At 47.2% G+C, this 27,468-nt stretch overlaps 2 protein-coding genes across 4 annotated transcripts; both read right to left on the bottom strand.

Annotated features, from left to right (window-relative positions):
* Nucleotides 1–238: 238 nt before the first annotated feature.
* Nucleotides 239–2,238, bottom strand: atp5pf (ATP synthase peripheral stalk subunit F6). Its single transcript, XM_079296590.1, has 4 exons — nt 2,178–2,238; nt 1,496–1,665; nt 794–918; nt 239–335 (listed from the first exon to the last, which is right to left on the bottom strand). The coding sequence occupies exons 2-4, from the start codon at nt 1,663–1,665 to the stop codon at nt 307–309; spliced, it is 324 nt and encodes a 107-aa protein (XP_079152716.1). The 5' UTR covers nt 2,178–2,238; the 3' UTR covers nt 239–306.
* A 716-nt stretch (nt 2,239–2,954) lies between these two features.
* appa (amyloid beta (A4) precursor protein a) lies at nt 2,955–26,809 on the bottom strand. 3 transcript variants are annotated; one of them, XM_079296143.1, is made up of 17 exons: nt 26,511–26,809; nt 15,556–15,723; nt 14,967–15,096; nt 14,672–14,784; nt 14,384–14,574; nt 13,685–14,025; nt 12,815–12,982; nt 10,804–10,937; nt 9,753–9,827; nt 9,509–9,658; nt 9,128–9,256; nt 8,956–9,055; nt 7,927–8,139; nt 7,777–7,830; nt 7,240–7,331; nt 5,967–6,113; nt 2,955–5,440 (listed from the first exon to the last, which is right to left on the bottom strand). In XM_079296143.1, the coding sequence occupies exons 1-17, from the start codon at nt 26,568–26,570 to the stop codon at nt 5,339–5,341; spliced, it is 2,367 nt and encodes a 788-aa protein (XP_079152269.1). In that variant the 5' UTR covers nt 26,571–26,809; the 3' UTR covers nt 2,955–5,338. The 3 variants fall into 3 exon arrangements, with proteins under 3 accessions (XP_079152269.1, XP_079152268.1, XP_079152270.1); XM_079296142.1 differs by having other exon boundaries at nt 9,509–9,667; nt 26,511–26,807; XM_079296144.1 differs by lacking the exon at nt 12,815–12,982 and having other exon boundaries at nt 9,509–9,667; nt 26,511–26,808.
* Nucleotides 26,810–27,468: the final 659 nt, after the last annotated feature.

The raw sequence follows: 27,468 nt of genomic DNA, 5'->3' as shown, positions 1-27,468 counted from the left end.
GTTACCGCGCTTTGTTGACATGTTGCTGCGTGTGAGAGTGCCCAACTGGCTAACTTATGACCGCCGCCCTACACTGCTCTCATACAACATACTGACAACACAGCCGTGGAAGCAAAGCACCCACCCTACGGTTAGCGCTGGTAGCACAGTAACTCAGCCGTCGGCCATGTTGAGTCGTTCGGAGGCAATAGATAACTCCAAATCTCATACTAAGTACCTTTCATTGACAACCAGTGCATCATGGTTCAATCCATTATCTGTTTATTAAATACAACATATGTGTGACATGTAGGAGATGTACAACATTCACTTGGCCGCTTCTTCAAGCTTGGGCTCTGGAAAACAAAAACAAAGAGAATCATTAGTGATAGTTGTTGGTTTTGAAATGACATATCACAGCTTTACAACACATTACAAATACTGGAAATTAGATTTAAAATCTAGACCACAGCAATATGTAACAACTAGCTCGATCTAGATTCAACAATACAGTGAAGCTCTAATGAAAGCTTCGTCCTGCTTTGAGAAGTGTCACTATGTGCTGTATATAGACACAGACAAAGCCCCATTACAGTGAGCCTCTCTAGTGGCAAAGGAATACATATGTATGAGAGGGACCTGTTAAATAGTGTGCAACCAAGAAATCTCTGAATGTCACGTACCGGTATTCAAAAACAGTCAAGTCATTTTAAGAACATCTTATTGGAATTCCACAGCTGTGGCTTATCACAATTCAGCATTTTACCCACGCGCTCACGGTACACAATGTAAACCAACATAAGCTCAAACTAACCTGTGAAATGGATATCGGGGAACTTGGCGAGGTCTCCTCCGCCGTAGAGCCTCTGCAGTTTGGTTACCTCTTCGGACACGTTCTTCTGGTAAGCTGCTCCGCCTTCCACAATGCCACCCGAAGACCTGGGTGAGCCAAGGCATCAAATAGTGTTCAATAGATGAGCGTGACAGCGATGATGGAGAAGATGTAAATGCAGAAGCAGCAAGGACTGAAATTCAAACGCATGCTGAAGAAGCCAAAAAGTTGCTTTAATCATTTTTTAAGGCTAAACTCTGAGCTTCTATCTTTTAGGGATGCAGCAAGAGAACGACTGATTAAGATGTGGTTGGTATGTTGTGGATGTTGAGCTCCTCGCTGCCTCATCCCTTGCTCAAAGGTCGCAACTGTTGTCACGCCGGAGTAGTGTCCAGCCAGTGGCTTCTTCAGCGAATATGCAGCTGGTTACTGCTGTCTGAGATCGACCGCAAATGACCCGACACAATATATAGCGGGCGCAAAATTGATGCAACACAGGGGATAAAAATCGGCCACTGCCATCTGCGAATGCACCTTATTTGCCGATGGCAGCAAACATGGCGAATATCGACAAAACGAGTCACCCCTACTGTCCTTATATCTGGACTCTGATCAGTCCAACCTCACACAAAGTATGGACATGACATGTGGGTATATGACAAGAGCTATACATCATATACTGACTTGCTCTTTGTTTTGTAGTCCCGGATCTTGTCCAAGAACAGCTTCTGGATCGGGTCGAGCTCCTTGGTCCGGTTGAAGAGGACCGCAGAGAGCCCGATGTTCCTGCGCAGGGTCAGGCTCACGGCGGAGCGCAGCACGGAAGACAGCTGGAATAAACGGTGAAGCGCCATCTGAAGGAAGAAGAAAGCCCAACAGTCACGTTGTTAGCTGGACAACGAGCTGTGCGTTGGTTAGCTGGAGCAAATAACCATTAAGCGCTAGCATTGCTAACGTTCGATTAGCTGCTGTTGTACCGAGCTAACTATAGCTGAATGACTTTGAATTGGCTAACATTAGTTACATACTTTACAGGTGCCACGTTATATGTTACTTATAATACTTAAACTATTTCGTTGCGTCTCAACACCATCGTGCAAAGTCGGGTTCATTCTAGCAGCTAAATATTTAGCCAGCTAAATATCTTGTGTTTGCTTCAATCACACTCAACTGCTAACACCTGCTAATGCTAACATGCTAAGATAGCTTTAGCTTTCAAGTGTCCTCCGTCGTCTGCAGTAAGCCATGCTAACGTAATATTCACTAAAGATGAGGACATGTATTCATCACTATGTACAGTTCTGACAAATAGGACACAGTTACATGTTTAATTGCATTTGTTTTAAAACTCAGTAACTCTACTCACCTTGGGTTTGACACTTTCAGTACAAGATCCAAGTGTGGATGGATGACCGCGGTGGATTGTGGGAGTGTTGTGGAATTTGTGGACGTCAACATGGCGCCACCTTTGCGCAGCGCTGCGCATATCTAGGTCGACCTCACATGACACCAAATTATCCCAAATCAAAATATGCAAATAAAAACCATTGCATTTAAATAATTGTTTTACAACATCTGTTGCTGTTTGACTTGTGATAATCACACCAGAAGGCACAGTGTAGTTATGGGCATTTTATTAACCTCTGGAACACAATCTTCTACTTTTTCCACTGCAATTGTTATCCCGGATATGTTCATTTTACTGTATATAATTTCACCATGGCCAAGGTCAGGCGCCCCAAATCGAGTAATTAGGAGTTTGGCACCTTGCTCAGGGGCATAGCGGCAGGATAGGATATTCAAGTGGATTGCTGTCTTCCCCCTGATCTCAAGAGTGTGGATGTGGTCCACCTAAATCAGAGATTTGACTTCAGTTTAATGCAAAGTAATTTAACTTTTGGCAAGAATACATGGGTTCATGTGTCATGAAGCCCTCTGATGTGTCCTTGAGCAACACACTGAATTTCCAGTGTCCAGTTTTATGTCTGAGACGGACCTCTCCTCTCCTTCAGAGTATCATTTTTCACATTGACACCTTTTCAATTATTAATACCAAAGATCTAGACGCCAAATTACTAGAATAAAACACGATGCGCGAAGAAAGCAGGTGTGCGTTAAACATCAAAAACACAAAGACAGCATCTGTATGTACATTCAAAACTTTATTATGGAATACAGTGTAGAAAGCGGTTTCCCAGTCAATGCAAATGGCCTGCACAATATTACACAGTGGAAAACGAAACCAATATATAACACACAGAAAGAAAAAGAAAAAAAGATAGAAAGAAAATCCTGCTCCCTCTTCTACTCTACTGCCCTCTGTTGGGCTTCTAATGAGCACACTCTGAAAACCAAGGACCCACCCCACTGCAGCCTCCATATCAACACCATTTCCTCACAGATCTTACTCGCCATTAGATGTATTCACAGAGCGAGAGGAGAGTGTATTTCTTTCCATGCACTGTTGGGATGGTGACAAACCATGAACATGAGCTGACTGACTGAAGATGAACGGGAGACTCATATTTCATCCCTGCTCTCATGTCCCTGCCCCCGACTCACTTGCAGCTCTCTCAATGGTGAACGCCTACCATCTATATACAGGCGACGGTGCACTGCCTCCGAGGAGTCAAGTGTGCGTTGATGGCGGAGAGGTGAGCAGCATGCCTGGAGGGAAAGGAAGGCAAAGGAGGGAGGGGAAAGGAGGTGCTGGGGAGGGAAAATCCATTATATACACAGGCTGGCTGGCTGGCTATCCATCTGGAACTGCAAGTCATTTCCTGTCTACCTTGCCCTCTATCCTCCTCCTCCTCCTCCGCCTCAGCACTCCACTTGTACCAGCAAAATGATTACCAAACCAAAAAATAGACTGCGTCGGCTTACAACTGGACGAAACACCAGACTGAGAATGACAAAACATACACGCAGAGATAATCCTAACCCATCCCCCATGCCGGATGCCTCACATTTTTTTCTTTCCCTTCCCGCTCCCTGTAACCTTCCTGTCCCTTTTCCAGAAACAAAGAAACATGAAATCAACAAAAAAGCAAAAGAAAAGATATATTTATATATATAAGGGGGTGATTTCTGAGAGCCCCTATGCATGAGGATTTTTAAACACAATATATTTCGGTGAATGAGAATAATGTACAAACAGAGATGAAGCCAGCCCCCCTCCTGTAGCTTCAGGAACGTAGCATGGTTTATAAAAGAAAAGAAAAGAAAAGACATGAGGAACACACTTAAAGTCCAAAATCACAGATCTCTTTTAAATGTGTATTTTACATGATATCAAAGCAGAGCCCGTTCATCTAGATATATTTTTTTCCATTGTTTGAAGTCACATGATCACGAGAAGATACTAAATGTACAATCTTGCTAGAATGACAATCTATACGTGAGGAAGGATCTCAAGAGAGCAGCGTTAAGATCTTGGTTGGTTTTTTTGTGTTTTTTTCCCCCCCAAATCCTGTTGTCACTGTTGTCATGCACTACATAGGAACAGCTAAGACTTCAGCATTACTTCAGTAACATTACACGCAATTTAAAAAAAGGACTTTACATCGGTTGACTTTTTTCTCTCCTCCGTTTTCATTCTTTTTTGAAAAACAAAACCTTGAAACGAAAAGAGAAAAAAAAACTGGAAAATAAAAACAGCTCATTCAGAATACATAATTATTACCGTCGTCATCAACATATTCATTAGCATCAGCATCTCCAAATATCCATAAGAGCCTTGTGTGACTTAACACAGCCCAGCTATCGTAAGAATGCCGAAAGAAACGAGGATGGAGGGGAGGGGAGGAGGGAGGAGGGAGGGGGAGGGGGGGGGGGACTCCAGTGTAGACTGTAGAGTGAGTGCAGTAGTGGTGCAGTTAGTGGGGAAACAATAGACTTCATTTAGAAAAATAAATGTGCCTGATTTAAGCCTACGTTCATCATATTATCATAAAGAATGTGATAGAAACAAATGAATAAGTCATAATTTCTGCAACCAATTTTTGTAAACGAGGCCCAGGGTCAGCGTGCACCTAAAATCCCACTGATCAGCGGTCAGATTTGCCTACACAAGTCCACACCTAAAACTGTCCCACGCCGGAAAAACCCCGACTATGCACTGGCCCTGAATCAGCGTGGAGAGAAAGCGCTTCCTTCCCCGGAGAGAGGGTTTCTTTCAAAGCGCTGGGCGGGGCCTCTCTCTTTCCATACATCAGCAGGCCCAGACGGAGCAGCGAGTAAAAACGCCTTTCTTTAATTAAAAGGCGCCTCGCTCCGATAAAGTGAACAGACATGGTGTAAACTGGCTCGGCCACAGTGTGCGCCCAGGCAGAAATGAAAGAAAACCCTGGCTACGGTCGCTCCAGCATGGTCGTAACTGACTATTTCAGTCACTCAATGATCTAAGACGCACTACCTCGTGGAGACGTGGGGCTATTCGAGGAGGGGGTGGGGTGGGGGGGGGTAGGTTGGGAAGGAAAGGGGGGTAGATGTGTGGGAGGAGATGTCTGTGTACATGTGACAGTCTCCTCAGTTCTGCATCTGCTCGAAGAACTTGTAGGTCGGGTTCTCGTAGCCGTTCTGCTGCATCTTGGACAGGTGGCGCTCCTCGGGTGTGACGGCAGCGTCCACCTGGAGGGGAGCCAGAGAGAGAGGGTGGGGGAGGTTAAACACACACACACACACACACACACACACGTGGTGTTTACAAATCAAATCTACATTTTAAGACCTTTTTAATGCCTCCTGGAAGAGTAATCGGCAAAAATAAAGAAACACGGCTGCCATAACCACCACTTCTTTTTTAATTAAACGACCAATGGAAGTTCTCGAGTGATAAATGAGGATAATTAGAAAAAAAAGAGGCAGGAAATGAATTGTTAACTGCCATTATTCCCATCAAATTTAGTGAGCAGAGTGTACAACACCATCCCAACTCGACATGTTTAAGCCTTTTTTTCAGACTCTGACAACACCTGTACACCAGATACATCCATCCACAAATGCACACATTCAATACTGACGAGCAGCTTACACACACACACACGTGCGCGCATGTGCACAGCATCACCCCCCACACACCAGATTGACGGGCGTCGAGAACAGCTTGTACACAGCGCGCACACACAAACACACAGGGGGGTCCGCCGTTTCCCACCTCGATGACTCCGTGGTGGATGGAGGTGTACTGCTTCTTCCTCAGCGTCACCAAGGTGATGACGATCACAGTTGCTATGACGACGCCTCCAACCATCAGGCCGATGATGGCGCCCTTGTTGGAGCCCACGTCCTCGGCGAAGAAGACCTGCGGGGAGTAGAAGGACAGATAGTTTGTCACGCGACCGATCGGAACCAGCGGGATGGTTTTTCATAGACTTTCAATGCACACCAAGGACTCATTGTGCACCATGGACATTATGTGCTATTGTGTGCACGTGACACTGCTGAGTAATGAGTGTGCTTTCAGCACAGCAGGCCTGAGAGTTAATTGTGCTTAGATGGTTTGCATGTTACTTCTCCCAGAGATCCAATGTGCTTTTAGTCGCTGCGTCTACTTTCATTCCACCATCTTTGAATATCACTGACGGAGGAGAATGCGGCTGACATTCAGAGTTACAGCCCATTTACTCCTGTTTCCAACACAACACACAACACAACACAATCCTAACACGCGATTAAAAAAGCAAATGAAGGCTCAAGGATTACGCTGCTCCGTGGAAATAAATAGAAGCAAATGGCGGCTTCTGAAGGGAGGAAAACAACTCCTGATTACTCCACCTATGCTGACGCCAGCAGGGATAATGGGACGGAAACCTTCTCCTCCACCACCACTAAACTGCAGATAATCGTACAAGAACACAGCTCGACTTGGAAACACTGCTACCTCTGCTCGTGTCAAACACTGCAGCGAGTGTGGACTTAATTTCAGGCGGGCGAGCCTCCTCCAGATTAATCCTGCAGAACGCTGATTGGGGTTACGGCGAATATCAAATGAAGGCGTTGACTCAAAGAGGCAGCCTGACACACTGGCTGCGCATCGTGAATGCAAGAAATGTGATCTGGAATAAAATGTAGGGATTAAAGAGATTAAAGCCTTTAGGTGTGAAGAATAAGGTACGCGGATTTGGATTTGACAGAGGACGGATTGAGGTTTTTGTGCTGCTATTACAATACTGGATGAGATGAATGAATGCATGCAGGACTGGGTTAGAACCTGGTAACGTTTGCAGCACCTGTGGGTGACCAGAATAATACATGCACACATAAACGCCCGTGTGTGTGTGTACTTATGGAGAAAAGTGGGCAGAGTGCAAGCCTGCAATGTGTCAGTGAATTCACCTTCATGCTTGTGTGTCCTTGTCTCTGTTTAGTCTGCGGATACAAATGGATCGGTGCATATCAAATGAGCTTGCTCTCTGTTGTTTGTTTACCAGTTTCTGGTGGTGAACTTCGTATTCGGTACTCTGCCGGTCCTCTGTCTCCATCCGCAGCTCAGGAACAGCTTCCATCTTCATTCCAGTCACTGGCAAAGGGAAGCAAAAGGACCATCCATTATGGATGGTGACACTCCGCCGCTTTCCCCTCCTCAAACTCACTTGCTAAAGCGGGACGGACAGCCGAGTGTTGGATGTGACAGCGGCAGGAATTGAATATAGCACATATACAGCACAGTATAGACTCTGCATCAACAACCACAGCTAACGCCTTAATGGAGGTCAAGTGGAGCTGGCTGTGTGCAAACAATGGCAGCGAGAAGGAGAGATAATGGAAAAATGCCGTGCTGACTTTATTGCAAGTCTGTACTTCAAAGCAACCTTTTAAGAGGAGACATGAGTTAACCAGGAGAACTGTTTTATATGATTAGCCTGAAAGCTACTTTAACGTAGCAATAATTGTGAAAGTTAACATGCAACGTTAGCCATGAGCTGAAGCAGTGTACAATAAACCTTTTGGACAACAGCACCAACCTGGCCGTGTGGGAATGCCTCGGTCAAGACTGGGGCGAGAGTCAACTGGCTCAACTGGAGAGAAAGAAAGAGAGCAAATACATTTTGGGCGTTTTTTTTTGTCAACTTTGAACCAAAATGTAACAACCCGGTGCTTCAGGAAGTAAGTACCCTGGTTCTCAGTGTTGGGCTGGTTGAAGCTCTCAGGGTGGACGAAGCCGACTCCCCCCAGGCCAAGCGTGTCCTCCTGGGTCAGCAGGTCGGTCTGGCCGTCCCCCATCTCCTGGTCGGGCATCAGGGCGTCGTTGCCGTAGCTCACCCTCACGTCCGTCTGCAGGTTGGCCAGCTGCTGGGCCATCTCTGTCTGCTCCTTCTGCAGAAGCTCTGGACGGAGGAAGGAAGGACGGAGGTCAGAGGACACAAGCGGAAGTAGACAGAGGGAAGCAAGGAAGTTTCACTTCATTTGTCAAACTTCTTGTATCTTGTCAGTTCGTTTCAACATAAAATGCTCCCTATGGTGAAAATATGACAAACAAAAGAATAAATTCTTTGATAATTAGAATTTAAAAAGGAGTACAAGCGTTTCTATTTCTGCTTAAAGAAAATATTTTATCCCATGAAAGGACCCAACTGTTGCTCAATCAGGAGGGACAGACAGCCTCAGAGAAATGTTACAGAACATGGTGCTTTTTCTTCTGTGTACGTTTGCTCCTGTGTGTGTTTGGCCGAGGCAGCGCAGACTGTGACAGTCTCCGAGACAGAGACACAGATGGCTGCGTGACGCACTCATCTCCAATAAAGCCAAAAACCCACAGAAACCTAGCGAACGCAGAAGCGGGAGAGAGTGAGGGAGGGAGGGAGGGAGAGGGGGAGAGAGGGAGGGAGGATTTATCTTCCTGGCGAACAGTTTCATTTGACTCCGAACAGAAGAATGAGGCCAAATCACTCCCGTTTTTTGGGGGAGCTGGACTTTGGAGCGTTCAATCTCTCCACAACATGGAGCACAATCAGGACGCTGTGTCTTCTAATATATCTTTCTCATGCCAAGGTCAACTGTCACATTGTTATTGTCTTGTCTCTCTACCGACGCTGCTCTCTCAGCTAAAACCTCTGAGTTTCTACTCTGAATTGGATTCTATTTTTCACGTATACGTCATGTTTTAGAGTGAAAAACGAGCGTCTTAATTGTCACAAACTCACCAACTTGGTCCTGGATGTCGTCGGCCACACCGGGCACCTTGTAGAGAAGTCCCAGAGACTGGTTCATACGCTCCTCAATGACACGCAGATGGGTCAGCACCTTTTATACACACACAGACAGAAGTAAACACAAAGCTGCATCAGCCTCTTCATAAAAAAATGACATCATTACCTGAGGTCTGATCTGCGCGGCCTTCTTGGGATCCACCATGCGGACGTGTTCAAAGTGTTTGAGGGTGTGCTGCCTGTCCTTCTGCTCCGCACGCACATACTTCTTCAACAGGCTGAAGACGTGGCGAGGCTGCAACAGACGACGACGGAGGGTTGGGAGCGGAGGAAGGACGGGGCGATACATTTATATACAGCGTGGATCAGAAAAACTGAATGTGTAAATCCAAACCAGTCGGTGTTACATAGGACAAACTAAGCAGAACACAAACTTTATGAATATTCATGTTTTGTGGCAGGTCAGAACAGACAGAACAAGCCCAGCAATCATCTGCATCAGCCAGAGGAGAGGACGACGCTGCTGAGCTGCGTTTGTAGAGCGTACCCTGGGTGGGTCCTGCTGCAGCGCCGTCAGGTAGCTCTCCAGAGCCAGGCGGCGGCGGTCATTCAGCAGAGCCTCCACCCGGGCCATGTGGGTCTCCACCAGCTGCTGCCGCTCGCTGGCCGCCTCCTGCTCCAGCGCCTCCACCTTCTCCTGGAAACGCTGCACACATTGCAACATATGGGTAACGCATTCACAAACAACCGTCGGGCGGTTCCATGCATGTCCTGTACGCGCATGTATTAACCTGGATGACGGCCTTCTTGTCTGCACGGGGAAGATTCTTAGCTTCCCTCTCAGCCTCCTCCCACTCTCTCATCACCTGGGTACATCAAATTGAATGCAACTTGTCAACCGACTGTATCTCTGCACATGTGCTGCCACAGGTTGATTTTACACTTGCGTGAAACATCTCGTTGCTCTTCTCTAAATGGTAGAAAGTCTGACATTTTATACGGCTTTGAAAAGACAACATCTGGGCTGCAGGGGGGGAAAATATCAGCTCCTTCCGGTCTGTGTAAATTATCCTTTCTGATTGAAAACGTTGAAATGGTGGAGTGTCTGCTTTTCAAATCACAAGGGGATTTACGTGCCAGGTCAAAGTGCAGCGTGACGAAGACAGCAGAAGTCCCAAATCGACAGTTTCTGTTCCCTTTTTCGGTCAGCTTCGTCCGCTCTGACTCACTGGGTGAATTCTTTCGTTCAACCCAGGCCTTTACCAAACACATGACCTCAAGAGTATCTGTAAGGATGAAGTGAACTGTGCGGAATCCGATGATACTGCGGCTGTAGCTACCCACGCAAGAAAAGCCATCTAGAGCGGTGCACAAACTCTGGCCAAGGAAAGGAAAACAGCGCTTTTCGAGCCACTAGGTTGTTATTGCTCCTGTCTGGAGCTTTGAAACTGACATTGCTGTGGACCATCTGGCTCTCTGCCGGAGCGCGAGCCGGTTGATTAAAGAACACAATTAAAGTTGAATTGGCTCGGTCGGCTTACCCGGGAGGGATTCAAAAAAAAAAGAAAAAGGCACCTATTCGTTTTTACTTGACACGCCCTTTCTTCCTCTATTTTCAATTCATGGGGGGGAAAAAAAAATCTTTGTCCTCTCTCTGCAACAAAGAAAATCCCCCTCTGTTCTGCCTGCTCAGCCACAGTCACGGCTTCATGTGTACACAGTGACAGCTGATGAGCTTTCAGTCTGCTGAACTGAAACATCAACAGCAAAAACATAAAATCCTCCCTCCTCATTTATTCCCTTTCCTTCCTTCCCTTCCTTCCTTCCTCTCTCCATCAGTACCTGGGACATCCTCTCGCGGTGCTTGGCCTCCAGGCTCTCTTTGGCCTTCTGGAAGTGGGCGTGTTCGTTTTCATCAGCAGGCGTCTCCAGGTAGTGGTCCACGGCGTCGGGGGAGCTGGGCGTGGCCGTGGGTACTGCATGAAATGGAAGTAGAGGGAGAGAAAGAGGAGGCAGGAGGATGAAAACTCTTCATCTTTTTACTGCACGCTTTCATTTGGATGATCTGGGGACAGGCTCCGTGTTTTGAAAACACAGAGCCTGAAATGGGTTAATAGGGTTCGTGTGAGATCGGGAGAGAAGGAAGATGAGATAGCAGCTGTAGCTGGAAGCCAGCACCCTCCAAAAAGCAATCAAATGAATGCTTCAGATGACCCGTAGTCTTTTGTAGAAGAGGGATAAAACCCATCTCTCACTTACATAACTTCATTCAGAGCGTGATGCAGCTCACATGCCAAAAACACCGACGCTGGAATTCATCCTCTGGGCTCAAAAGCAGGGACTGGATTTTGGTCGACTTAGCAGCAAGAAGCAGAAATGGACCACATAAAGCGTGAAACCGGGATTTAAATCTGTGGAAAGTTGATTATCTTCCACAAGTAGTTGGTGGTACGCGTGTGATTCTGTGTGTGTGTGATGCGTGAAGGTCGCACATCATGTGAAATCGGTTCTGTCTGATGAGAGCGCATGACTGCACAAGACACAACAACAACGGAGAGATGTTCTTCACTTTGACCTCAGCAGAGTGCTTTTGTCAGCCTCCATTCCTCAAAATCACTTCAGGATCAGTTCTCCGCAATTAAGATCTCTCACTTACCTCGAGTGGCATCATGCAGATAGTGTGGTTGTTGATGGAGTTTAGAGAAGTCTGTCTCTGCTTTCAGAATTAGTTCAATGAAGTACAACTGGTGTCCTTGTTACTCTGGATAATCCCCCAAATACACTGAATGGTTTTTCATTGGGACTATTTCTGAGGCGCACTGAGACTGTGAGTGACTGTTAATTGACCACACAGGCAAGTGCAAAAGGGTTTGTGTGTTTTGTCGTGGGGGGAAAGAAGACACTGCGGCACTTTTGCACCTCCACTATACTCAGCAGAGCAGAAAGCACACACACACACACACACACACACACACACACGCGAAGAAAAGAAAAAAAAGCCTGAAGAAAAATTGGTTGGCAATCCAAGACTGAGCAACTATTTGAGATCCAATCACTTCCCTTTGTGACTGAATGATCACGTCTGGCTCATCAGCTAGTGGCGAGAAATACTTTTCCTTTTAAAGCCTTCGTCTTTAACAAACACCTGAAGGCCAAATACAGCAACACGGTGCGAAAACCATCACGCAATCATCCTCATTTTCAACCTCGCCACCGATAATCAATCATCACAATGTGCCGCAGAAGGCAGGTGTGCAGGAGTGTCATGACGCATTGATGAGTATTTCCTAGAGTTCTAGAGTGTCATTAAGCTTGTAAAGCAAACTGTCCATGAAAATGAATCCTCTGTGTCGAAGCGCTGGAGTTGGAGTGTGTAGTTTTTGGTTTCACGACTTAATCCTAATGGAAACCAATAAATTCAACTTATTCTGAAATATCAAACCTCGTCACAGAGGATTCAGAGAAGCCATGTTGTAATACAGGATTTCTTTACATGTCTCCAGCTCTCGAAACAAAACTCGGTCCAGTGGTCCAAACTGAAATGTACTGCAAAATGCCTCACGAATAGAAGGAAACCAGCAACAAACTGAGCAGAGTGTGACACAGTGAAGGGAACAGGCGGCGCACAGACGATCAGGTCGGCGACGTTAAGGCTCCACGAGGGATTAGTCTGTTTTTAGTGCAAAGACATTGATTTGTGACAGACACGGAGAGACGGCGGCGGGGAAAAGTTAGCCAGGAAGGGAGCCGACAGGTAGGGAGCGTTTAGAAGAGAAGCACGCCGAGCAAGAAACGTCTGAGCATCAGTGGACAGCTTGGAAAGACGAGGGTGCGAGACAAACCCGGGACTTACTGACGCTGCTGCAGACAGACAGGCAGTACTCCTCTGAGTCAAAGTTATTCCTGTTGCCTCCGCAGCCGCCGTAGATAAACTGAGCACAGCGGCCCTCCTCGTGGTCAAAGTACCAGCGGGACAGCATGGCCCGGCACGGACCGGTCTCTGCATTGGCCCAGCACACATCTTGGAGGACACACACACACACACACACACACACACACACTTCGTCATCACTCACAAAGCAGTACACGGCCACAAAAGGCTCTTCAGCTCACCAGACGCCATGTAACTGCCTCGTCGGTTTGTCGTGCTGTGTGAAAAATTGCCTCGTCTGTTCACTTGTAAAATATGCCACTTAAATCAAAGGACGTATCCAAATAAAATGCTTTACGTCACATACAGCGGCATGTGAAGAAAGCCAGGTTGGAATTTACTAATGTAACAATAAAGAAACAAAGGCGGAACAAGCAGTCCTGACTCTAATGGAACGTAGCTAATGAACGCTCTGGGATGATAGATGAGCGCAATAAGAAAAATGACAGCTGGGAAATTAATTGCTGGGGAACATGAAGTTCAATTGTGTTGCGCAAAGTATAAAGAATTGAGAGAGAAGCGCGTTTTTGTATGTTATACAACTAAGCTTGTTCCAACTAGAACTAGTTTCTTTCTGTTGAACTACACCCGCCAACCGCATCACTGCGCAGCAGGAGGTATGCAACTACTACCATCTACGTAGAAATAGCACTGCAGGTAAGATTGATTTGGGGTGACCTGTCCCTTTAAAAGAAGACCTCCAGATACCCCGATTATGAAAACATAAAACGAGGTCTATTTGTAACGGAAGACGAGAACCAAAACTAGACACGCGTGAGAAATGCTCCTCACCCCTGACGACCTCTTCCACAGACTCGGTGGTGGTGGTCGTGGTGGTGGTTGTCATGGCAACATTGGTGGTGGGCTCGTCGGCGTCATCGCCGTCGTCGAGCGCGTCGACGATATCGTCGTCGTCTCCCTCCTCCTCCTCCTCCTCCACCTCTTCATCCTCCTCTCCGTCTCCATCCTGGTCGTTGTCCAGCACGTCCTCCTCCTCCTCCTCCTCCTCTTCGTCGTCATTTTCCTCAGCCACATCTTCATCATCATCATCCTCCTCCTCCTCCACGTCCTCCTCTACCACAGATGGTCTGGCTTCTTCTTGCTGCTCCGCTGGCTCTGGCTCCCGCACCATACTGGGAGAGAAGCAGGGATGGAGAGAAAAGGGGAGAGGGGGGAGGGAGGGAATGGGAGTAAGGGGACATATGGAGAAAACAAGAGCAAATGGGGGGGGGAGGAGAGGTGACAGAGAGAGAGGGATGAGGAAATAAGGAAGGCAAAGAGGATGAATGTGAAGGGGGGGAAGGCCAAAGACTTTAAATTACAACCAACCTGCAGTTTTACTTCAAATGAGAGAAATACATCCTCATGGCAAAGGTTGAAAATGAAAGTGGCAGTATCTCATCTGAGCGCTGATGTATTACTCCGCTGCTGCCTCATTTATCCGTGTCTGTGATTGTGTGTGTGTGTGTGTGTGTGTGTGTGTGTGTGTACCTGTTGTCGGAGTAATCAGTCTCCGCTCCACCCCACCAGACGTCGGAATCATCAGCGTCCTGCTCGGCGCTGTCGGCGTTGCGCTCCGCCTCAGCGGGACAGCACACAAACTCCACTCCTCGGAAACGGTCGATGCCGCACGGCAAAAGCATCCCATAGTCGTGGAGATTCATGGTGCGGTCTCCGCAAGACTGAGCAGACACAGGACGAGAACGACACACGGAAGAATCGGATCAGTCACTGTCCCCGCTAGTGGCTGCAGCAGCGTTGGTATAGGCGTGTGCTCACCTCCTTGGCCACGGTGTGCCAGTGCAGGTGGCTCTCACACTGGTCCATGCGCTCCTGGTGCAGGAACTTGCACTTGTCAGGAACGAGCAGGGCGTCGCTCACAAACTCTCCCACTGCAGCAAAAAAAAAAAAAAACCAACATCCATGTTTATAATTCATACACAATGGGCAGCGTCAGCCCTTTTGATTGACTGAAGACACATTTCAACCAACACTGATGGCTCCCGTAGAGCATAACTGACTCCTAACTCCTTGTCTGTCGTGACTTGGGAGTAAACACAGATGTGGGACTCACCCAGGCAGCGGTAGGGCACCACGATGTGGATGTGACTGCGACACTTCTTGCGTCCCTTCTTGCACCAGTTCTGGATGCTGATTGGCTGGTTGGCCTCCACCACATTGGTAATCTGGAGCTCTGGGTACACCTACACACACACACACACACACACACACACACACAGTATTATAGTTATCGTAAACGAGACGAAGCTGTAATTTGAGACTCCGCTTGATTGCTAAAATGTAAATTATCAGGCCCAAAAAAATCCTACTAAAATGCCATGACTGTAAAAGTTTATCGTCTCGGCTTATTGCACAATCAAAACAAACCAAACACTGGGCAATTACAGCTTAAGTATTTCATATATCGCAGCATACGAGGCCAAATGAGAGCCGTTTTCAAGGCACGTCGCTCACTCAAAATGATTTCAAATGGTCTGAAATGACTTCTCTAACCCTGCTGCAACCTAAAAGACACTGGCATTTCACCGTCACACTATTACCGTTTGTTCACTACTATCTGACATTCACCTTTTCTACAGCCCAGAGTCTTATCAGCTTTAAAGGGAAATAAACAAGTTAGACCACTCTTTACAACACTTTACCTCCTGGCAGTACTGCAGGATGCCCTCCTTGGTGCCGATGCAGCTCTTGGTGCCCGAGGGGTCCGGCTCCCACTTGCCGCTCTGCACGTTGATGTGCATGTTGAGTTTGTCGCAAAACATGGCCACCTGGGGCTCTGCCAACAGACCCATGGAAACATCTGTAGGCACCTGGGGGGGGGGGGGGGACAGGCAAGGGAGAGATTTAATGAGATGTACCGCTCGTGACTTCTGGAGCACTTGCGCTGAAAAATGCAAGATGGATGCAATTCAATTTCATTACTCAGATAGAGGGGGAGGAGAGGAGATTAGCGTCTTCGATGAAAAGTAAGATGAGGTAAGCTGGTTTAAGACGAGAGGAGCGGAGAGAGAGAGAGAGGAGGGAAAGAAGAAGAGGAAAGCCAAAGATGAGGTGTTAGCGAGAGGAACGTAGGAACTAATTCTCCTCCTCTCCCGATTCTAGTCACATTGTGGGTTTCATTTCTGCGCTCCTATAATGAAACTCTTAACAGTGCTTGCATCATGTTCAAGGCCTCGGGTCATGTTTGCCATTGGATGTGCAAAAGACCTCCCTGAAAGATGCTGGGAGAACAGGGCACGAAAGGGATGGACATCAAAAATCAATAGCTTTGGACGAATAAATTGCCTCAAACAGGCCTGGAGCAATCCAATACACCCTCTGTTGTTTATGATGTCCACGCACAGGCACACACACACACACACACTCAACCTCCATGTGCAATGCCATTTATGTGAAGAGTGTACGTCTCTGTGCCCATGCTGGCTTTTTCATAGACTGTTCAGTGTTTATATAACCCTGATGATTCATTTTGGGTTTGTGTCACAGAGAGCAAGCTGCCCGCAGGCAAGGGGAGGGTGTGTGAGCAAACGTGTGTGTGACAGAGAAAAGCCCGCCTTTGGCATGAATGTGTTCATTTCGGTGTTGGTTTTTGCATCCGTGTGTGTGCTATTGCTGTCTGCCTGCATAAGGAGGTTTTGTGCTCCCTTTGGAGAGGAGGTGCAGACAAACCGCTGAATGTCTGCATTGTACTGGCAAATGAGCTGGAACAAAATGGGAGGGAATACAAGAGGGGGGGGGGGGGGGCGGAGAAGTAGAGCGAGGGAGGGAGGAGAGGGACTGTCGCCATTGTGTGCTCCGTAATCTAGTTAATGGTTTTGAAGGCCCTGGCAGGCAAACAAATGTTGTTTTGTGAGACGGATAGCATATTTTTTCCTCCAGACTTTATTCTCTCCAAACAGCCGGGGGCACAAAGTCCTCTTCCAATCTGAGAACAGCTAAAAGGGGAGGGGGGGGGGCATCGATGTAGCTCAATTTGAAGTTGAGAACTCAAGTGTTTGCATCGATTTAGCAGGCATCTATCTGGTGTATCGGGGGGAAAGAAACTCTGCCGGCTTTCACTATATTGAATTTAAAGATATTGACAGAATTGACTCACTTGGCAGAAGAAGACCAGACAGCGTTCTGTGGCTGTTATACATTTTAGAGTGCACTTAATATTTTGTACAGCCTCCATAAGTGAAACTGTAAGGGCTGGCGGGGGTTGCCACGGCTGCAAAATGTCAATTATAGTCACAAACGGCGAATCTTCCCTGTCAAATTAGTGGATGTGTCATTTAACAAATGTTCCACTTTTAAGAACGTTCATTAATCTGCTTCGATGAGCTAATGGTTCACAAATGAGGGTGAAAACATCACAGATCAGCTCACACGGCCACGGGTCGTACATGCACCAGCAAAGGTCGCAGGTCAACGTGCTGCGGTCGCAAGGAAATCAGTAAATCCCGCCTCGGCTCGAACACACGGCAACTTAACACCGGTGGCAATCAGTGTTGACACCGGGCCATCTGCACCGCGTGGGGTTATTTAGAGGTTTTGCGGCTCGATTCCCACACTACCATCTGTGAGTGAGGAGCGCCCAACGGGGGAGCAGATCCGATCCCGTCCCGCTCATTAACAGTTAAACCCACGGGCCAAGTGGGAGCGGAAAGTGTTCAAATAATCTTTAAAAATAATAATAATAGCGTGCGCTATCTTTTAATTAATTCTTTCCCGGTGCCCGGTTTCATTTTGACCTTATCCGCTCACCCTCTGGCCTCTCTGTGTCGCTTATTGAAAGAGATAAACCAACTTCCTCTCTGCTCGAGGCACAGGTAGTTAACTCGGAGCCAACTGCTCGCTGACATTCAAATTCTTTGTGTCGTCCTCTTTTGGCTGGCAAATCATATCCTTGCCAATCGCTCCTTCTTCTCCTTCCTGCGTCTCAGCCTTTCCACCGCTATGTCTTCTTCTGAAGGAGGAGGAGAGGAGAGGAGGGATCAGCAAAGCCTTCGCTGCAAGCTTATAAATCAGAGTCCCGGGATGATGGTGGAGGCAGGAGCGGGAGGAGAAAGTGAGAGGAAGAACAATAACCACAATGGCGAGAGACGTGGAGAGATTGGAGAACAGATGAATTGGACAATAAGCCGTCGGGCTCGAGCAGAAGGTCAAGCGCTCTGTGAAACCGAAAGGATGTTAGGGATGGAGGGCCAGGGACGGACAGGGAGGCTGATGGAAAATCACGGAAGGCTTTAAATGGGAAGAAGATTGGTAATTCTGGAGTCAGAAAGAGGAATTTTTCAGTCGAAAAGAACGAGTGCGTCTCCGGTTAGTTCAGCTCAGTGCCGGCTCCGTCAACATTTCCCAAAAGATTCTCAGTGGCAGCAACGCCACTGATTATACTGTGTGCAGAAATAATCACTGCAATCGCGACGGGAGAAAAGATCAGAACGGTGAGAGGAAATGGCTTCTTTTTCTTCAATGCCGGGGAGCTAGAATCAAGCCCGAGCGAGCAACAGATGGACTCAAAGAAAAGCCAGACTGACAAACGGTGAGACACGTCGGCGGCAGAGTGGTAGACAAATGTAGATTGTAAGAGGAGACGCCAGGCTTCCCTCTTCTCCTCCTCTCTCCGTCTTTATCCTAGCTCAGCCCTGGTTCACATTGCTGCCAGTCTACCAGCCGTTCATCCTGCAGGGAGGGGAAGGAGCAGTAATCTGGGCACTGAGGATTAGCACGGCAGCCTGGTCAGGAGAAATATCCCCCTTTGGTCTCAATCTGGCATGATAGCCATCACCGGAACGACGGGGAGTAAGCCAAGGGGAGAGGAGGCTGATCAGGCCATCAGATTGACCCCTGAGTCAATTAAGAACCCCCCCGTCACATATTGCTTGGCGTGCTACTTCTCCCCCAGCACAAATTACAAGGGATGCAAATAAAACTCTGATCCATCGAAAATGTTCTCCAGCTTCTTGCCGCTCTTATTAGTCATACCAACACAAAAAATGAGCAAAAAGTTGCAGTGGAGAAAAGCTGGCACGGCCCGAACAAATTCCACCATAAAAAGAATTTAAGGAGGGTAAGAGTCATGCCGGTGTTTTGGTGCGCTACTTGCAAAGAAACGGGGCAAAATCGAGTCAGTCACGGAAAGAAGATACGGACTTAAGCTACTGGGGCTGCTGACCCACATGGGACCACAGAATGAAGTTGCAAATAGCCCGTGTCCAAGTTGTTAAAGCTTGGCATGCCATGATGGCTTTTAAAACTACACAAAACTAAATAATTTGAGGTTGAAACGGAATTAGTTTCCCCCCCGAGGGAGGCTCATAGAAGGACTAAAAAACTAAACTAAAAAGACTAAAAAAACACACAAAACAGACAAACCGACAATCTAACAATGTAATGCAATAACATCCAAATTTGTAGTACTAAAGCGTTCCACAGCTGGAAACCCATGACCCACCAGGAGAGCCTGAGACACACGCAACGTGATCTTTGCCTCGTCATCGTCAGCCTGAGTGTCGTGTGTTCTGCCTTAAAAGGCTGACTCCGCTTTATTATGAGATCTTGACCGTCTGAATTTCTGCCCCTCAAAGAAACATTCTCATCGATCAATGCAGCTGCGCAGCACTCCCCGTGTGTAGGAGTCTGTAAGACACAACAACTCTTCTTCTCCCTTTATGTAAATTGCACAACCATTTCCGTCGCACAGTCATTTTGTAAAGGGACTGTAAAATGTGCTGATATGTGTTAATGAGCCCGCTTACTGCTGGCGCCCCTCACAGATGAGATCGGCGGCACTAAAGGCAGGGAAGATGTTTATTAGCCATTAAATGTAAATAGGGGGTTGTCAGAAAGAGAAATATTGCATCCGACGCGTACAAACTGCAAATATATCCATTCCACACACACAATCTTTGAAGTGTCCCCCCATGGGCGCTGGTCCTGCGGTGCTATTAATTGTGCAGTCTTATCTGAGTGGTCCAGGCCTGCCATGGGGAGTTGGAGGGAGGGTGGTGGGGGTGGTGAGGGAGGGGGGGGGGGGGGTCTTAGATCATCTCATCCCACAGGGGGTCTCCCCCGGAGAGCGAGATGTGTCGCAGGAGCCACACAGGACAGGGCTCTATTGTCCGGGCTGGGACACACCGAGCAACAAGACGATGTCAGCTGGTGACACGGTTGTGTGCGACTCAGACACACAATCTCTACGTCGACAGAGAAGCATCTCCTCCCGCGAGTGGCAGTAACACAATGCAAATAAGGCCTTTATTGTGTTATCGCTGGCAGCCATTAAACATTTACGAGCGGGATAACGCGCTATGTGACACAACAAACTTGTATTGCCTCGCTCTGGGTCATTAATCAATCAATCGCGGTGGAATCAAGCACCGGCCCGGCTGTCTGTGCGTTGTTTACAAGACGCGTCGCAGTGGGGAATTTGTTTGCTGAGCTTGGGGAGGATGTGTGACGGCGGAATTAGATAAGACGGGCGAGGGGACAGACGTGCCTGCCGCACGCACACACACACACACACACACACACACACACACACACACACACACACACACACACACACACACACACACACACACACACACACACACACACACACACACACACACACACACACACACACACACACACACACACACACACACACACACACAGTGTAATCACCTCGGCAAGCAGGCCCTGCTGTTACTTAAAACCTTCAGATCGTCTTTGACTGGACTTAAAGTGAGACTGCAATGCTATCCCACTCTGGTCTGTGTGTGTGTGTGTGTGTGTGTGTGTGTGTGTGTGTGTGTGTGTGTGTGTGGTTAGTTTGAAGCATTATCTTATTAACTTATGCCCATTTAATTTCTCTCCACGTGATGGAGGGACTCTCGGTTTCCTTAGTAATAATCACCATGGATACAGCGCCTGCTCTCAGCCCCCGGGGGAACGGCCTGTTATAACCACCCTCTGTCATCGCTGTGGCAACCCGAGGCAACACCATTATCCAAGTCACCTGGGAGGAGGAATTTCATCAGCAGGGTTGGTGCTTTTGTGTGTGTGTGTGTGTGTGTGTGTGTGTGTGTGTGTGTAACCTGCATGTAGCCGGGCGTGCATGCAGGTGCGTCTGTGTCCCAAAAAGCGTAATGGCCGGCTCATTCAGTAACGACCTGCTAAACTGCCTCTGACCTCAATGGTATTCAACTGGGAGTCACCCGACAGTGGGCCGCCAATATACACAGATGGAGCAGTGATTGCCTACACACACACACACACACACACACACACAGATTATACCCGCAGTGATCACACGGTGAACTGTGGCTACTGGGGTCAGAAATTACACAAAGCTGTTGACAAAAATAGCTGAATAACGGCTGTTTTTTAAACCATTAAAACCTAATTTTTGTATCGCATTTGCATCATCATCAGCATGTCGCAGCGTCATACATCATACATGCATGTTGGCCCTGTGGTTAGATGCATACGTGTCAACCCTACACTCATAGTCATCAAAAATTCCATTTGAAAAAGGCTGAAGCCAGAAGCCCAATAGCGTGTTTATAGCTGCATACAAATGATTTACGGCTGAACGCGAGCTCCTCCGTGTTGCTACTAGGAGTCACTGTGAATCAGGGCCCTAGGGTGCTGATGGGCGCGTATATCTGGAATTGTCATCGGCGGTCACGAGCACCTCCTCCGGGGAGGGCCGGCAGGTAGACAGGAAACACAGTCAGTTTAATTCTAAATAAAATGACCAAAACAAGGAAATTATGATTAATACCAGCTTAACAAGAGGACATTCTATTTCCCAAATCCCAAATCTAAGTGACTTGGGGTTTTTTTCTTACAGAGCACACTGTCGATTCCAACATGAGGGATTTTCTTAACAATGGCTTCCTACCGCACGCACTCACACAGCTAGTTCTGCTGGCGACTGCAATAACACAGGAAGTCCGCCTCTTTCACGGAGGCCAAACAGGAAACTGATCCAGAAATAGCAGGGCACAGTCAGTAAGGCCCGTCCATTTTCTGACGCAAACCTCCATCTCACCCCTCTCTTCTCTCTCACACACACACACACACCTTGGCATTTCAAACAAGTGTTCCAATTTCACACTTGGACTGCAGGAGGACTTGTCATCCGCAATTGATGGCGAGTCGCCCGACTCAAAGAGGTAATAGTTTCATAAACCCTCCGAACTGTGACTCTCAAGCCGAGGGCACATCAGTAACACGCCGTATGGATGACACAGCGTTTCAGGGAAAGGAAAAAAAAAAAAGAAAGAAAAGGCGAGAGTGAGAAACTGCTCTGGCGGAAAATGGCAAGAAGGAGGGAGCGAGGGAGGAATGGGTGGGAAGAACGAGGGGAATAACACACAGCGGCCTAATTATAGTGAAAGTACCAGGCACCTGGGGGAAGGCTCCAGTGCTATGGAAGCCCTGAACACCCAGGACGGGGAGTGGAGACATGGGAAAGAGACAAGTGAGAGGACGAGGTGAGATCATTTCTCTAAGTGGAGGAATATAACCCTCGAAGAAAACGAAGACCCCCCCCCCCCCCCCGTCGGTATTTTTGTGTGTCGATGGAGGTGGTGAAACGGGAAGAGCTTACATTTGAGATGAAATAAATAAAAAGTGCTTGTTCAATTCTGCTCATAGGCACAAAACAAACCATGCAAATACCATTTTACGTTTTTAATTTATATTTCTGACCTTTTGGTCGGGAACATCATCAGCATCTGGCCCACGTCTGGAGTTGGCAGTGGCTGGTGAAGCTCTTTTTGAAATGGGCCTTACAAATTCAACTCAGATATTTAATAAATTCCTAAGATGTATGAGTAAACGCGTATAGGTGAGCCGGCGTTTCCTTGGTTCATTACACCTCCAGTCTGGGGTCCATCAGAGAGGACACGGGCCTCACAGATGGAGTCAGACACTCTGGAGTCAGAGTGGCGGGCGGGTACGAGTCACGGCGCGCGGCGACAAACACGGCTGATGAGGTGAACGCCACTCGATGCTGCAGAGTAATTGCGCAGGTCGGAGCGACTCGTTCCCCGGCTTGTTATTCACATTCCGTACCAACAGCTGCTTACTCAGCAGTGGTGAAAGGAACAGCGCCGCTGATATTTACAGATGGAAAATAGCGGTGCGATGGTGATGGGGGGGGGGGCTACCTTTCAGTAGGAGAACACGGTATGGACGCACAAACCCGGGAGTGTGAGGATGACACCAAAAACAAAAACAAAGAGACTAGGAGAAGAGGGTGACACGGAGGAGGGAGCAAAGGTCAACAGGCGAAAGCATCTTCGGTGTTCACGAGAGAGAAACGCCAGCTGCTCCATAAAAACAACGAGCGCACCAGCGTTATCCTCGTGTTCAGGGACCATGACGACCGAAACAACAGTATCAAAAGGTCAGGAATTCTTTTCTCCAGGACAGACAGAGGAGAGGGGGGGGGGGCATTAATTGGGGAGCGCTGCTGTGTCATTGCTGTTGACACAACCAAGAATGGACAATGTGCTCTGTTTGAACAAGCCATCTATTTGCACTGGTAAGGCACGAAGGATTGTTTTTTTTGGGGGGGGGGGGGGGGGGGGGGGGGGGGGGTTTGAGACAAAAGCCAGGGAGCGCTGGAGACAAACTCCTTTCATGTCTCATTAAATGAGAGGACATCCAGTCTTGCCACGTGACAATGTCCACTGTTTACTGAGACGAGGAGAGACGGGCACATGGAGAATGACACACTGATAGAACCACAGAGAGCGGTAGGACTGGTGCCTGTTTTTCTGCAGCTACTGATTATTTTTCCCATATTGATTTATTTGTCCCGTTTTAAAAGATCTACAGTTCGTCGAGTTCTGAGAGCAAAGGGGACGTGTTTAAATTGCTCATTTTTTGATCCAGAATCCAAAGGTATTCAATTCAACCTTGGGTAACAAGAGGGAAAATGACCTCATTTTAGAATCGGAAACCAGCAAGTTTGGCAATTGTGCACACTTTAAACTGACTGAAATGAATCTTCAATTTTCTGAATTGCGTTTTGTGACTTGAAATGCGTTTGTTTTGTCCCACCGACCAACTAAAACACATTTGAGAAGCCACTGAATTTTAGCCATTGTTGCTTGAAGAAAAATAACCTAAATCATTAACCAATTGTCCAAATGGTGCCATTGATTTCCTGTCCAGCGTCAAATCAATTCATTGATTGCTTCAGGTCTGGATATGGTACCACATGCACGTCCAAAAGGAGCCACTCTTGAGCTTGATAGCATAAAAAAAAACTGCAGCGTGAGCAGCGGAGAAGGTGCCAGAGGGAAACACTGGCGGCGGCCAACGGGCATAATGCCATTAAACCCGCTAATAAGGGGAGCGGGCTGATCCGGGCCCGGGGCTGAAAGACTGCAGTGTGCACACAAACAGACTGCCTGCACCCATCCAAGAGCCATTTCCCAAGGATTCACAAATACACAACAGGCTGGCATCCCACTCCCACGCTCCACACACCGCCGGCCCGTCGGGGGGGGGGGGTGTATAAACAAGCCCCAACAAGATATTAAAGAAGAAACCGTCTCATTATCAAGTCAGATTTTATCTCGCTTATATCGTTTACTGTTCCATCTCATTTCATCACGTCTGCCCTTCGACATTCGTAAAGTAAACACTCCTCGAGGCAGCAAAGGGACGGATTACGAGCAAAGCCACAGCTCAAACTATTCATTCAGAGTCCACTGATTAAAAGCCGTACACAATGAACGCCTGCCGCCACATTACACCGGATTCACCCGGAGGAGAAATGAGCAGAAATGGCCGAGACAGCAAAAACAAGAGGCCCGAATGGAGAATAAGAGCCATTGTTTGGCACCGTCGATCGATTAAAAGTCATTTATGGTGTACACACGCGCTAAGATTGTGTAACTGCCCGGAGATCCAACGGACAACGTAGAGCTGCCCCCATCTGAAACAATGTGGTTACAGGAATGTGTCATTTCTCTCACATCGGAGGCGAACAGATGGAGAGAGAAACATTCTCAGTTGGGGACATCCCCATGTTTCAAATGGTGTTTTCCAGAACTTCAAGACATTTCTACAAACATGTGCTGAAAATGCCAGAATTTGATAAATTATTATTTATTTCAGTGTCATATCACTGCAACATCAAGTCCCTGGCGTGTTAGAAATAGCTATTTTTGCACAAAGCCCGTTTCTTGGCAGAGACTTGAAAAAAAAAAAAAAGGATGAGCAGTGATTTAGTGAAACTATCCGCTGTATGGATATTAAAGAATATATCGTGTAAAATAACGACTATTATCACAGAAAACCCCGTGATGGGTTAGAAAAAGCAGCTTAAAAAGGCAAACAATGAGAATCAAAGCTCCTGTTGGCTTCCCAGTTTCCTGACCCTCGCTAAATGCTGCAGTGCACCGCCGCCATCTTACTTCTCCATTCTCTACCATCTGACTGAAATATGACGGAGAGCGTTCACAATGCTTTTTCATGAGGATGCCGTCATCTTCACGGGCATATTTGCGCCGTTAAAACGCAAGAATCTGTCGTCAAGTCTTCATTGTGAAGCAACGAGACGTCTTTTTTTTTACTTATTTTTATTCCCAAAACACGCCCACTCCCTTAAAATGAGCCCTCGGGATACGGAAAACGACACAATACGCTTTTCATGTACTCCCTGTGATGACTTTAAATGGCATTCAATGAGCCCAAAATGACCAGTAAATAATCGTGTTATGACGACAGCGATGAGACTCATTTGCGCAGTGCTACTCGGGTACTTGTTTACAAACACGGGTTGCGATGTAGCGGGTTTTAAATCGGAGGAAAAGGCGACTCGCGTCAATGCATCAAACAAAGGAAAAGGACACATTATGGGTCCAGCTGTGGATCAAATGTGTCGGACGTTCTCGTCATTGCTACACAGCCTCTATAAATCAGATACAACGGGTTTAAAGGGAGACTTCGCCGCATCGGAACAATAAATACAAGTTTATTTGTCATTATCAAGTACTTATAGGGGGGTTGATCACAAATAAAAACCGAATACAAAAATATCTAAATGTTTGTTTTTTGCTGTTGTAAAACACAGTGAGCGGTTTAGAAATATCCAGGAATTCACAATAAATTGCCGACGCTTTAACACAACACTTCCGGTTTGAACCTTCAACATAAAACTCTTTATTAATACAATGGGCCACACCAACTGTTTAAAGTAAAGTAGCCAAGTAAACGCAATGTATTATATTACACTGATCCTGGTTCGTGTCTGTTTCGCAGGAAAATTAAGTGGTGGACACAAAGACATAACGCAGAATAGGGACTGGGTCGTTACAGTGTATGGTTGTGCTTTTATTTTCTTATTTAATGTAGAATGAATTAGCTGTATATAAGTCTGTGTTGCATTATGATGATAAATGATCCTTCCATCAGTCAGTTTTTGAATGTGATCGTCCCCTCCTCCCCCTTCAACGCATCCTAAGCTTTAGCTCTGGAGGTAGGACCGCCTCGCTTCCGGTCTAGCTGCGGCTAACTCCATCAAGCTTGACGCAGCTAACAGACACAATATGGTGAAAATACTTCTCCACATCTCGCACAAAAAAAGAACGGGTTTTCTTACCTCTGCAGCCAGAGCCGAAGCCGCCACAGCCAGCAGCAGTAAAGCTACTCGGTCCCCCATGTCGGTTCGCGGTCACGACGCTCCTAAAGGCAGCGTTTCTCCGGACGGTCTCAAAACGTTAAGCGTCGGGTGAGAAGCGTGTGTGTTCGGCGCCGGTCTCTCCCGTTGTGTGATTGTGAGCGACACCGAGGCTGCACAGCTGCTCAGCAACTGATCACCTGACCACGGCGGAGTGGGATTAACACACACACACACACACACACACACGCGCGCGCGCGCACAGTATATGCGCATACAACGTCTATCCCTCACACGCGCTATCTTTCTGACGCACGTGCACACATTTTGATCTCTTTTGTGAGCTCAGGGACTCTTATCTGACTCACGCGCATGTAGACTACATAAACCGCGTCGCGCGCAGACATTCCAGTTTTTATGCACAGACCCCCCCACCACCTATATGGCCAACGCACGTGCACACATGCGCGCTCATTATTGATCGTTCATATGAAGAAATGACCGTAGACGTCATTATTTAAAAAAAAAAAAAAAAATACATCCATTTTAATCACATCTTTTATTTACAACAAAGCCATTGGGAAATTAAAGAATGAACCAGACACATGTTACAGCTAAATCCTTTCTGTCATTCACAGTCATAGCACAGTGAGGTCAGTTCCCTTTTAATTACAAACCTTAATTAGCCTCCAACTGAAATAAAAAAAAAATAATTGCTTCACAATTGAAGAATCTAGCAAAGGCAAAACAAATGCACAGGATGTGACCCCCCCCCCCATCTTCCGTTTTCACATTTTTCACAATAAAAAAAAAAGAAGAAGAAAAACTGTAACAACCCAGTCCCTTTTAAAGTCAGTTCAAAGGCATTATGTCCAAGTCTTTGTGTCCACACATGACTGGTGAATGAATGGTTTGAAACAGCTTTGATCATGAACTTCCA

This window comes from Melanostigma gelatinosum (assembly GCF_949748355.1).
Source record: "Melanostigma gelatinosum genome assembly, chromosome: 24".
Taxonomy (NCBI): Eukaryota; Metazoa; Chordata; class Actinopteri; order Perciformes; family Zoarcidae; genus Melanostigma; species Melanostigma gelatinosum.
This window is presented reverse-complemented; position numbering and strand designations above follow the sequence as displayed.